Below are 14,251 nucleotides of genomic sequence, written 5' to 3'. Positions count from 1 at the left end.
ATACAAAAAAATTGTTAAAAATTTTGCCTGAGATAAATATATTAAGTTTGTTTCCTCTTGTATTCAAACATTTTGTTTATTTATTCCATGGACTGGCACTGCCTTTGTCTTCCAATGATATTATTCACACAAAATAAGATAGAAAATTGAAAGCATAATCTGTATATGACATAAAAATAACCATGAATTAAATCCAGAAACGTTATTTCCTAATAACAGCCATCACTTAACTTACACTGTGTTTGCTTCTATCAGACTTAACTTTGCTTAGTTAATTTTTTCACACTGTTAGGATTAAACCTGAAGAACTGAGATGAAATAGATTAGTTTTCTTCAGTTACTAGTATATAAGAAAACAGGAAAATCATTTATCACAGAAAATGGAGGCAACTCTTATTTCATGTCTGCTGTTGTTCAGATTAGGAGCACTTTCAGCAGAAACCAAATACTTCTGAAGTATTACCTAAGAGAGATAAGAAGACTCTTTCATCATTTTCATGCTGATAATCTGGTGTACATAAGTGATTAAATAAATAAATAAGACGACAAAATAAATTATCCATAAAATCAATAAATTAATTAATGGGGTTTGATATTTCTTATCCAGAATAAGCAGAATCTGAGCACAATGAAGTCATGACTCACAAGAAAAGGGCACAAAGTGGGAAAACACATAGAAATGAAGCCTGTGATAATAACCAACCACCAATTGGCCTTATATAAAACAGCAATGAAACCTTGTAAAATAGAAGAGAGGGTGTAAAAAGCTACAAAAGTGGACACAAGAACCAGAATGTTCTGGGTGGCTTTGGACTCAGGAGAGGTTCTGAGGGAAACTTGATTTCTCCGGATGCACTGAATTTGCTGTTTGTGCCTGTAAAGAAAGGCAATCATGAAACCACTGGACCAGATGATGAGTATAGAAAGCAGGACTTCAGGGAATACCAATAATGCTGTGTACAGCGAGTCTACAATTTTGTCACGACCCATAGTGGTACAGAATGGAAAATCTCTTTTCTCTGTTGTATTTTTCTGACCTTTTTTAATATGAACAAACACAGGGAAAATGAAATTTATGATACTGTACAGGACCCAGCAGAGAGAAATAGAGAAGCCAATGTAATTTGAAGATTTGAATTTAATATTTTTCCAGAAGGAATTCAGGGGACTGATGGTGATGGCCTGGTAGACACTCAAGAGGCAGGTAGTTCCCATAGACATGCTTCTTCCAAGTCTTTGAATATATAAGAAAAGTTTGCACATAAAATCATTGAAAAATTGTTTCACCCCAAAAGCTGCTATTGTATGGGGCACCCCTTTAGAGAGAATGATCAAAAAGTTGGCTGTGATTAAATGTGTGAGGATCAAATCGGTGGGCTTCAATGTGTGATCTTTACAGTAAATAATTAGATACTTGGAAAGAAGAGAGACATTTCCCAGAATCCCCACAGTACTTTGTGTTAAGAATATTACTCTTACTGCAAAATTCCTCAAGTCCATTTTGTCCTTTAATAACGTTTTCATAAAAGTATAGCAACAATTGCATCTCTGAGCAAAATGTTGAAATCAAGATTTTTGTGCCTAGGAAGTCAATATGGAAAAACATCTTGAGTACAAGAAAAGAAAACTATTAACAATAAATGAAAGTCATTAAAATATTTCCTAAAATGTCATATATCTTGGCAAAAATAACTGTCATAATTACAGCTAACGTCTGTGAAGGTACACATTTCTAAGGTAAATACCCAGATATCTTTCTGAGAATATTTAGCAATTATAATAAAAATTATTACCATGAAAAGTCAATGATTTTCCTCTGAAAATGAAGAGAAATTTAAATTGTCCATTATTTGGTAAAAAATTGTGAACCGCTTATATTAGAAGAGATTTTCATCAATATTTTTGTGAGGAAACAAGCCCCTTCTCAGAAGTTTTCTCATCTAAAGACTAAATATAAATAAAGAATATGTTATAAGACAAATGTATATATTTATCAGAGTTTCGATATCACAATTATTGCTAGCATAAAACATACTGATCATAAGATTCGAATATCAAATTGGATGATGTTATGTTGAAATTCAGTTCTAATTCATTTTCTCCTTCACACTCTCACATGCAAGCAATATGTACAAATAAATATTTTAAAAGAAATTTTCACTGAATGAAATGTAAGTTGGAAGAAAGGTACCTTGAAGGGGTTTGAAGGGCTGCTGGGATTTTTCTATGATAGATGTTATTCAACCACAGACCTATGTCATAAAGCCAACAATGAAATACACATGAAGATTAATGATGATGACAAAATTAAACAACATGGTTTTCAATGAATCATTTATAAAATGCTGGTAAATTTTTAACTTTTTGATTTTTGGTCTCCATTAGATAAATAAATGGGTACAAAGAATGGCATTCATCAGAATATACAATCTTACATGAGGCAGTTGAAAGTCTTAAATTTTTGCCATCATTGTTACTCACCCCATGGAGTTTCTGGTTTGCTATAACTACTGAACACACACAAAGTGATGGTGCTGAAAGATAACTATCCCAGATATTGCAGAAAAAGAAAATAGTGCTGAAACTGCGGGAAATGTTTAATCTGAGATTTCCCAAAACCTGGAGGAACCTTGAAAGACTGTAACTTGGAAGTCAAATATACACCATCAAATCAAGTTTAATGACATTAATTTATCTTGAGTGTATAAAATGTAGAGGTGATATGCAGAAGAATCAGTTTTTCCAGCATTCCATCTTCATCTTAAGAGTCCCTAGATTCTTCTTATATCTCAATCCCTAGAATCATACTGCCAGTTTCCTAGACTCTTACCTTTAGGTTCTACACAGAATTTGAGATTCTGAAGAAGAGCACCCAGTGCAGTCACATTTATTGCATTAACTGAAATCATGTATTCTCACTGATAAGGACCAACTTAATATTGTGTTATGGGTAAAGGTTCCCTGCAGTAAATTTAAAAACAGCAAACAGAATTCGCAATCTCAATCTTACAACATCTTCTGTGATTTCATTGATGGTTGATATAAAAGAGGATGTTTTATTCATTGCCAAGACAAGGTCAGAGGAGATATTTGGTAAATGATTGTCAAAATTCATAACAGTTTTGAACAGTAGGAAGACTTGAAGAAATATGAACATTAAAAAGATTCATGTTACAAGTCACATAGGGTTGGGCTAAACAGTTCTGTAAGAAACATTTTCAAAGTCTCAGTCCATGCATATATTTATTCATAATCTTAATTGGATCATAAAATTTCTGAAATTACAAAACAAATCAGCACTAACTTATAATCCAATATAATATAAACTACCCTTATTAAAATCAGATTTCCTGAGTACAACATGCACACACTATTTACTTTTCTCCAGATATAATTTTGTTATCCTATGGACTCACCCAGATCAATTGTTGAACAATGTTACATTGACACTTAAAACATTAAAAGTAATATGTGATAAAATAATATGTGAAAGAAATCAACTTATTTCTGTAATAGTAAAATACTTTAGACATTAAACTGTTTTCTGTAAATATGGAATTGATTTAGTTTCCAGAATTCACATTAAAGTTATGGTTGTGGTGGCACACACATGTATCTGAGCAATGAGGAGACATGGACAAGAAGATTCTTAGGCTCATTTATCAGCCAACTTAGCCAACTCATAGAGGTTCAGGCCAGAGAGAGTCTCCCACAATTCAAAAAAGTTAAAGGAAGAGAAAGGAGTGTAGGAGCCAGAGACATTAAGGACAACACAGAAGGTGATCATAGGTGCTCACAGAGACTGAACCAAAAGCCAGAAAGCCTGCATGGGAATGACCTAGACACTCTGCATTTATGTTGCAGTTGTGTACTTGGTCCTCTTGTGGGACTACTAATGGTAGAAACATAAGATGTCTCTGGCTCTTTTATTCTGTTTTGGGACCTTACTCCTTATGCTGGATTACCTTGCCCAGCTTTTATTTCAGGGAGGTTCTTAGTCTTACTGGAACTTGACCTGCCCTTTTCAGGAGGGAGATGGAAGAAGATGTGATTCGAGCATGGGAGGGAGAAAGGGAGAGAGGAACTGTGGTGGGAGGATGGAGGATGCTGTGACAGAATGTAAAATAAAGAGATGAATAATAATGCCAGGTAAAATGGCCTATAGAACAACAATACATGGTGCTCTGACTATAAACGTGTACACCCAATTATGCAGACACATGAATGCAGATGCAAAGACTCACAAGTTACCAAAAAGAAATAAAAGTATTACTGATTTCAGATCAAGACTTATATTTACATATGACCATGATTGGTCAAACTATTTATAAATTGAAATTTATAAACAACCCTAAATACATTACAAATGAAGAATCAGTATATATAAAACATTGTTCTCTGAAAATTTGTATCATAAAGATTAATATTGGACAAATGGTGATTTCTTTGCCCAATAGGCTATTAGTTTCAATTTCAATAAAGAAATTTGGAAAGTACCTCTCAATGATGAAAGTATCATTGCCATAACAGCAAACTAAAGGAAATAACATAAGATATTTGCACCAACTGACCACTATACTAGTTTCACAATGACAGTCACCATCCTTTTAACACTTTGTTCTCAAGTTAAAGAGTGAGAGCAATCTGAATAGTCATAATCAGTGACATTAGTGTAGTTACAGCTCCTGGCTGGGTCATGAATGCAGTGCTACATCATAATGTTCTTTATTCTAGAAAACATGCTTCACTCCAGGGTTAGATGATTTTTGTAGTCCTTTAACAATCTTTAACGTAAACATAAAACCATTATTTTATCAGCTATGATAGTCATAACAAATAGTCATCCATGATTTATTCAAAATGTTTACATTGAAATATTAAATGCCTAATTGCTATAATCCTTAAGTACATTTGAAATCATATTTCAACATGATTTAAAATCCCCAAGATTCTGTATCAAAAATTTTATCACATTATCTTAGTTATATGTAAAATTTCAGGAAACAGCTCTTTTTAGTGCTTTTAAGAGGGCATAGAAAGAAAGTCTTCATCTCCATTAGCAGAATTTGTTCTACATCTGGTTTTATACCAGAATTCATTCTCCATTTTTTATTACTTACATAATCTCCCTTCTTTACTGATCTGTCTTCACGGCTGAAATACAAATGCTCACTGTCCTCCTGCTTTCTTAGGAACCTTATCTCAGTGTGCAGCCTCTGAAGTCCTTACAGGTACCCTTGTGGATGAGAATGGCATCTCAATGCCAAGATAAAGTCCATATCCCTGTGACCTCATGTCCCTTCTGAACCACAATCTTCATTTCATCTGTAGTGGAAATTACTGTGATGGCTTTGGGAGGAGAAACTCTGAAACTTTTCTCCAGTTGCTAATTGACAAAAGCAATCATGAAATTCTCGTCTGTGTCTCCAGTGGTACTGCATCCTGGGGAGAGTCTGTTACTTTTCTATTATTCTTGAAGGCTGAGGAGGAGGAAAGACGCAAGGAACATCTGTTTCTGTGATGTATGAGTATTGAAAAATCATTGTGATCCATTGGACTTCATTCCTTTCTGTGCTTTTCCTCCAAAAGTCAGGTTAATTATTCTTTTTCATATCCTACAGATGCCCCATTTTGCAGCACTCAGCAGAGCAAAGTTAGTCAGCAACTCCTAATTATATATCAAGTATCAGTAAGGAAAATAAGTTGTCATATTCTTCATTAAGAATCAATGCCAAGTTTGGTGGTGGAATTTTTAAATTCTAGCACTAAAAGGCACAGTCAGATAGATTTCTTTGTGTTTAGGTTCACTGTAGTCTATAAAACAAGTTCAAGGTTAGCCAGATTTGTATACCTAGAAAGATCATGCATTTAAGTTAAATTAAGAAAGGATAAGGAAAAAAAAGAAAGAAATCAACTGGAAAATCAAGAAGGAATTGTACTACAAAGCATGTTAGTGAAACTTAAATCATCATCTCCAAATTAGCAGGCTGTGTGAACACAATTTAATGGAAGTAAAAATATCTCTACTAATTTTCAAAGTTAATAAAATTAATTGTTTAGCAAACAGAACACAAATAAGCATACATCTATCATGATTATAAACAATAGAAATGTTAGAAAGATTCAGTATATATTAGCCTACATCATATTCGTTCGTCCACACCTCTTAGCTCTCAGAATTCACTGAGTTTCTAGAATTCTTTGGAAGCCGATGGAAGCAGAGGTAAATGTTCGGCACATACTAGGGTTGAAGAAATAGATAAAGTTAGCCAATTGAAAATAGGGATAATGTATAATGTAGGCAAAGTAGTTGTAAATAATGAATGAAAATTATTTCCTCCAATCATGTGCTTTACCATGAATGTACACTTCAATTAAAAGCAGTTAAGTTGAAAAGACACAGAACACTGACATCCTGTTGCAGGGAATTAAGACTTCTTGTCAAGATGTAGCCAGCACCATACCTGCCTGTGCACTCTTATGTTCCCTGTCATGATGATAATGGACTGGACCTCTGAAACTGTAAGCAAGCTCTTCAGTTAAATGTTTTCTTTGTAAGAGTTGCTGTGCTTTCTCTGTATGTAGCCGTGTTTGTCCTGGAAAACTCTGTGTAGGCAGGAGTTACTCAAACTCAGAGACCCATCTGCCTCTGTATCCCAAGTTCTGGAATTAGAGGCACGCAACACCAATTCCTGGGGAATATTTATTTTTATTTTTGTTCACTGTGATCATACTTTCCTTTAATGAGACAATAAAAAGATGACTTCAAAAAAAAAAAGAGAAATCTTCCATGTTATAAGTTACAGCACTGTATCATCTTGGACCAAGCAAAAATGTTTCTGGTGACTACATGTCTACTGAGGGCTATTGCTCATTTGCAAACATATTTAGTGATATGATGTTTACAAAAAATATAAGTTGAACAAACTGAGGAAATTAATACTTTTGCATACAGTGAAACTTGGTGATATTCTTACTTGCCCTCAAATTTTATTCAGACAACCAATTTAACTGTAAGAATTCACTACCACAGCAAATACCCTAAAATATATATTTTTCTACCTACAGCCTAGAGTTCTATTAGATGAAACGAAGCATGTCAAGATACTAATAAAGGGGTTGAGGTATAGAAGCTTATGAGCTTGCCATAAGGTAATGGAGAACAGAGTAACAGTTGAGTACAGAAAGCTTCTGCGGAAGAATAAGAGGAAGAGGAGCCTGAGATGTCTTAAGATTTTTCCCACAACTCAAAGTAATTTTGGACAAAACATGCCTCCTTACTCATTTTAATACAATACACCTTTTGCTTCCTACATAATATGAAGTATGTATAAGTACTATAATGTCTTATATACATTAAATGTGTACAATGAAGATCATGCAGACCCTAGAATGTTCAGGTAGAATGACTTGGAAGTCTCAGCTGTAAAATCTCACCAACTTACTACACTTTAGGGTGGATGAGGTAAATGTTAGGCTTTTTACAGTTGGACACTAATAGAGGTGAGATACTAAAGGAAAATTAAACTCATGGTGCAGAAGGGAAATAGAAAATTAAATATTTTCTGATTCCTGATATGAATTGATAGGGAAAGACAAAGGGTGGGCAGTATTAGAGACACAGCTCTAAGAGAAGCCAGGATGAATAGTCTGCCAGTCTTACAGGAACCTTCAATTCCATTTTGAAAAGTCTGTGAGATGATAGAGGTCACACAGAACACATGATAAGCACTTTTAGAGTATTATTGAATGATTTCAAACGTGCATTTCAAGTACAAAGTATAGACTTTTTTTACTCTTCTTCAACACACAAGTATATCAGGGGAATTTTTCTTATTTACTATTAATCATTTTTTTCATTTATTTTAAATCCTGACAAAAGTTGCTCTCCTCTTCTATTCCATTACTTCCCACTGCATCTTTTCCTTTTTTTATCAACAGTATTTTATTTTTTAATTGAAAATATGTTCATACATTAAAGGCATTATTTCATTTTTAAATCAGATATGTAGAACTAAAATATTGCAAGTTTTTTTGTTTATTTTTGTAGTTGTTCCAAAAAAATTTCTGTGTAGTAATAAGGACGGCGGCGGGGCTGCGTCCCCAACACCCCAGCCGCCTGCCTGGCTAGCTTATGCCCCGAAATAATTACACAGACACTGTATTCATTTAAACACTGCTTTGGCTCATTTCTACCTAGCATCTTCTAGGCTAACTCTCCCACCTGGACTAGCCCATTTCTTATCATCTGTATATCACCGGTCTTACCGGGAAGAATCTAGCCGAAGCTCCGGGTCGGAGCTTCATAGCGTGCGTCTTCCCTGGAGCAGGTAGCATGGCGTCTCTCCTGAGGCATCTGCTCCCGAGAGAAGAGCTGTCGAGTCTGACCTCACTTCCTCTTCCTCCCAGCATTCTGTTCTGTTTACTCCACCCACCTAAGGGTGGGCCTATCCAATGGGCCTAGCAGTTTCTTTATTGCTTAGCCAATGAAATCAACAGATTGATATATGACACTCCCCCATCATTTCTGCCTCCTTCCATTTTCCCATTTCCCACCCACTCCTAGCACACATTGCCCCGTCTCCCCTCCCCTACCCCTCTCCACCCCCCACTCCATTCCCCCTCACTCCCGAGAACGAAAAGCAGTCCAGATTCCCTGCCCTTTGGATAGTCCAAGGTCCTCCCACTTCTATCCAGGACCAGGAAGGTGAGCATCCAAACAGGCTAGGCTCAAACAAAGCCAGTTCATGTATTAGGATCAAAACCTAGTGCCATTGTCCTTGGCTTCTCATCAGTCCTCATTGTCCGCCACGTTCAGAATTTCCGGTTTCATCCCATGCTTATTCAGTCCCAGTCCCGCAGGCCTTGGTGAGCTCCCAATAGATCAGTTCCAATGTCACAGTCGGTGGGTGCACCGCTCATGGTCCTGACTTCCTTGCTCATGTTTTCCCTCCTTCTGCTCCTCAATTGGAATCTTAAGAGCTCAGTCTGGTGCTCCAATTTGGGTCTCTGTCTCTATCTCGATCCATCACCTGATGAAGGTTCTAAGGTGATATGCAAGATATTCATCAGTATGGCTATAGAATAGGGACATTTCAGGTTCTCACTCCTCAGTTGCTCAAGGTACTGGCTGGGGACATCTCCCTGGACACCTGCGAGCCACTCTAGAGACAAGTCTCTTGCCACCCCTAAGATGGCTTCACAAAGTCACTGTCTTTTACCGCTGAGTAGTACTCTAATATGTATATATTCCACACATTCATCATCCATTCTTCCATTGAAGGGCATCAAGATTGTTTCCAGGTTCTGGCTATTACAAATAACCACTGCATCTTTTATACCCCATTCACTCCTCCTCACTCTCCTTTCAGAAAAGAGCAGGCTTTCCATGGATATCAATAAAGTATGGCATATCAGGTTGGGGCAGGACCAAGGTCCTCTCCTGTATTAAGTCTGGGTGAGGAAACTCATTGTGAGAAATAGATTCCTAAAGTGTCAGTTTATCTACCAAGGGCAATTTCTGAACCCACTTCTAGGAGTCCCACGAACAGACAAAGATGCACAATTGTCATAGTGCATGGGACCAATCTAGAGAAATGTTCTAATAGTCATTGACAGTTCATAGAGCATCTTGATCAGTGGAGAGGCTATACTGTAGACATAAAGATAACTGTCCCAGTTAACTTCACAGATAGACACTTAAAATATGTCATGTTCTGTGTGCAAAAAAATTCTGCTCCTTCATCCAATAGCCTTTAAGATACCAGCCCACTAGAGCATGGTCTCTTTTGCTTTAGAAAGCAGCAGTAGCCATGTGCTTGCTCTCTTGCTTCCGGCTCCACTTCTGGCTGCTAGACTCTGCTGTTGTTCACTCAGAGGGCTGATGTCTAGGAGAGTGATCTGTAAGTTTTCCCCTTAAATAAATAACTCTTCTATTATTCATAATTCTAAACTGGTGTGGGATTGTTTTGTGACTTACGTCTTCATCTGGCACTCAATGAATGTTTGGTTTTAGAAGCCCCTGGCTCTACTACCCACTGCCAGCTTGGAGTACACCTAGATATGCCTTCTCTCAGATGGCCGCAGCCCATGCATGGAGCCAGCAGTTCATTTGGATATAGAATTCTCATGAAGTGGTATTTTCTTGGTGCAGATAGGCCATGGTTCCTTATATTATCTCATTACTCACCTTAGAGCAGCTTCTAGTCCTCCCACTACTGCACACTGCATGGAAATTCAGATGGGATACAGGCTTTCCTGGGTGACTGCTGTTATCCTGTTATCCCTGTGCTACTGTGGCTAATGAATAAACAGGGCCCACTGTGGTACACACAGTTTGTGATTTCTATTAATGACTATTTTTTATCTAAGCATATATTTTAGCATTTCACACTAAAATCAGATTCATAACAGTCATATGACTCCAACTGAGTCACCTGGCCCAGCTGGATTAGTTTTGCTATGCCTACTGGCAGGTTATGGTTTTTGCACCTAATCCAGCTAATTAGACCACAGGTAAGATTTAATATCCTAAATATAGATCATAAGTTGCTAATTTAAAAGGGCAATATGTTAGACAAACTAACCATCCAAGGTTTCAATAGCCTCTTTACTTACACCATGTGTGAGGTTTTATAAGATTCAAATGATGTCCCTTCTACTTCATTAATCTTTATTCTGGGGATTAGTTTTGTCTGCAATATTTTTTTTTAATAAAATGGTTTGAATGAGGCATTTTTAGAAATGCTGCATTCTTTACAGACTGAAACCACATTTCTCAAGAAAGAGTTTGGAAATCTGAAGAAGGATACAACTTCGTTTAATGAAAGATTAATAACTCTGGGGAAGGAATCAGCTGATTTGGCACATAAAATCCAATCAATGACAGTAGGAACTAAAACATTATTTGAGAGAATTCACACTGTTGAATGTATTAATCAGATTCTGGCAAAGGGGTGTGGCAGATTGATTGATACAATGTCTTTACAGGAAGATAATATGCAGGCTATAAAGACTATGTCCAAGGATGAGACGTTATCTCTACTGGACAGACTTCATACCTTGGAATCCTCAATGGGGGCATTAACGCAGAACACTGGACAGGAAATCCAGACATTACAAAAGACAATGATAAATATATTTGAAAAAAATGATGAAATTATCAAATTTGATTACCAGGAACAAGAGGTACAAAGGCAAAATGTAAACCCATAGGTACTTAAAAATCTCTGGGATAGCTTCTCCAGAGTTCTGCCTGCCTTTCTAGTAATAACAACAGAAAAAGGATCTGGCCCCAAGTACACTAAGGTTGTCAAAGAATGTACATGGAAGTCCATACATATGACTATTCTAAAGAAAATTAAACAAGCAATTGTAGCTTACAGACTACATTTATCCTTTGTTAGGGAGGGGGTCAAAATCTTGGCTTTTAGTAACAAAGCAATGCCTCAAGATTGGGTTCAGTTAACCTCAGCAGTTTTAGAAAGTGGACAGCAATTACTTAGGTGGTGCTTTTTAAAAGACGAGGTGAGAATTTTAGAGCATCAAGAAAAACCAAATGGAATTGAGATTTCTCTAGATCAAATTCTAGGTGAAGGGCCTTACTCTGTTCCTAAGGATCAAGCTCTTTATGATGACCACACTTTTTCCCTATGTAGCACAGCAGCTTAAAAGGTTTGGGACAGGATTGAGAAACTAAGAAAGAGAGTTGAATCATACCTTAGGGTAAAACAGGGTCAGAGAGAATCTTTTAGTGACTTTTTGAAAAAAAAAAAGACTAACTAGGAATGTACAAATAGGGGTAACTGAACCAGCAGCTAGATGTATAATAATTGAATCTTTGGCCTATGAGAATCCCAACATTGAAGGTGGATGGATCCTTGGGCCTTTAAAGATCAGAAACACCCATGGATGACTGGGTCTTTCATACAATGAAGGTCGAGACACTTGACTATGACGTGTGGATAGGAGAATCAATTTCCAATGGTAAGAGAAGACATCAAGATACCAAATGTTTTAATCATGGTAGAATGGGACTTATGAGAAGGGATTGTAGACAATGGATTCCTAGGAATAATACTTCCTCTGGGAAAGGCAGAAATAGAAATACTCAGCCTTCGGGTGTATGTAGGAGGTGTGGCAAAAGCCGACATTAGACAAATGAGTGTAGGTTAATGAAAGATAGACAAGACAGCCTGATAGCATTGGGAAACACCATGGGGGGGCCTCTCACAAGCCCGCATGATAAATGTGGTCCGGTCATTCCCAGTTACAGTGGAGAACGTGTCTCACCAAGAAAATTTGAAAAATCCGATGACGGTTGTAAAAACAATACTGGTCTGAATGTTGGGTTAAATTTTGGAGGATGAGTAAAAAATTCCAGTAAGACAAAGGAAACATATATTTTGGCAGACTTCTATAAACAATAATAGACCAAAGCTAAAAATTTGTATAAATGGCAGTTTTATTAAAGGCTTCTCAGACATAGGAGCCTATGTAAGTATCCTTGCTCCAGAATCTTGGCATCCAAATTGGCCTCTTCAAGAGGTAGATGTTCAGTTCCTAGGAATTGGAACCCTATCTTGGGTAAAGAAAACATGAGATGGGTTGAATGCATAGGGCCAGAATGACAAATAAGAAGACTAAGGCCATATTTAGCCAATTTTGAAGTGAATTTGTGGGGCTGGGACCTATTGCAAGAATGGAATATCCAGTCCAGATTAACATTCCTGCAGCCCCCAAAACTTATGTTTCTGAGGAAAATATTAGAAGATATTATAGACGATGGACAGCAGCCATTCAGGCTGTAAAAGAACACAAAGCAATTGATAAACCTTCAGAGGTACCAACAGCCCTACCTTTAAAATGGTTAACTGAGAAACCAATATGGATGAAGCAGTGGCCTCTAGCTGAGGAAAAGTTGCAGGCTTTAGAACAACTGGTACAAGAGCAACTAGATGCTCATCATATTGAAGAACCAACCAGCCCTTGAAATTCCCCTGCATTTGCTGTTAAAAAGGAATCTGGAAGATGGAGAATGGTGACAGATCTAAAGGCTATCAACAAGGTTATTCAACCTATGATGCCTCTACAATCTGGAATTCTTCTGCCTTTTATGTTACAAAGGAATGGCACCTCATAGTTATTGAGTTAAATGATTTTTTTCTTCACTATACCTTTACAAAAAAAGGTTAGAGAAAAGTTTGCCTTTACAGTGCCTACGTATAATAATTCTCAGCCTACTAGAAGATATCAATGGACCATCCTGCCACAGGGAATACTCAATAGCCGCATCCTGTGCCAATACTTTGTCAGCCAGCCATTGGAAATAATACATAAGCAATTCTCTAAGTCTATCATCTACCAATACACAGGTGAAATTTTGTTATCTAATTCAAATATACATAGTTTAGAAAGGATGTTTGAAGAAGTCTTGCCTAAATGGGGATTAAAAATTGCTCCTGAAAAGATTCAAAAATGAGATTCTGTTAATTACCTAAATTATAGAATAGGTTTATAGAAAATTAGAACACAAGAGGCTCAAATTTGGAGAGACCAGTTTCATAATTTAATGACTTGCAAAGATTATTAGGAGACATTTCCAGTCTATGGCTGGCTGTTGGGATAACACCTGATCTATTAATTCATTTAAACAAAACCTTAGATGGTAAAAAAGACTCGAATAGTCCCAAAGAATTAACAGCTGAAGTAGAAAAGGAATTGACAATTGTTGAGAAGAAATTACAGGAGACACATGTGGATAGCATTTATGCAAATCTTAATTGTATTCTGGTTATATTGCCTTCCAGAATTTCTACCACAGGAATTTTAATGCAGAAGGATGATATTATTTTAGAATGTATCTTTTAACTACATACACCAGGTAAAAAATTAAAAACCTATTTGAAAAAGGTCTCTGAATTAATTATATAAGGTAAATTGAGACCTCGACAATTAGCAGGTATAGACCCAGTAGAGATTATAGTGCCCTTTAGTGCTGATGAAATAAAAAAAGTTATGGGAAGACAATGAACTCTGGGAAAGGCCTTGTGCTAATTTTAGGGAGCTATAAATAGCAATTGTCCCCAAAACAATAGACTTAACCTTATAAAAAGTGATGGGGGGAGACACTTCTCTTTTGTGTTAATTTCTTTGGTTAAATAAAGAGACTGTCTTTGCCCTTTAATAGGACATAAATTAGGTAGACAGAGTAAACAGAACAGAATGCTGGGAGAAAGAAGCTGAGTCAGAC

The 14,251-nt window shown here is 36.6% G+C and overlaps 2 protein-coding genes across 2 annotated transcripts in view; both read right to left on the bottom strand.

The window, feature by feature from the left end:
- Nucleotides 1-14,251, bottom strand: part of LOC142832944 (uncharacterized) — a 776,034-nt gene that overhangs the window by 196,428 nt on the left and 565,355 nt on the right. The gene's annotated exons all lie outside the window — the stretch shown is intronic.
- On the bottom strand, nucleotides 580-1,500 carry LOC142837707 (vomeronasal type-1 receptor 4-like). The gene has a single exon (XM_075952968.1). It carries the CDS (start codon nucleotides 1,498-1,500, stop codon nucleotides 580-582), a length of 921 nt encoding a protein of 306 aa, XP_075809083.1.

This window comes from Microtus pennsylvanicus, chromosome 1, assembly GCF_037038515.1.
Source record: "Microtus pennsylvanicus isolate mMicPen1 chromosome 1, mMicPen1.hap1, whole genome shotgun sequence".
Lineage (NCBI taxonomy): Eukaryota > Metazoa > Chordata > Mammalia > Rodentia > Cricetidae > Microtus > Microtus pennsylvanicus.
This window is presented reverse-complemented; position numbering and strand designations above follow the sequence as displayed.

Bases quoted from the DNA above. Each gene is read 5' to 3' on its own strand.
- LOC142837707 (XM_075952968.1), bottom strand. From the start codon at position 1,500: ATGGACTTGAGGAATTTTGCAGTAAGAGTAATATTCTTAACACAAAGT.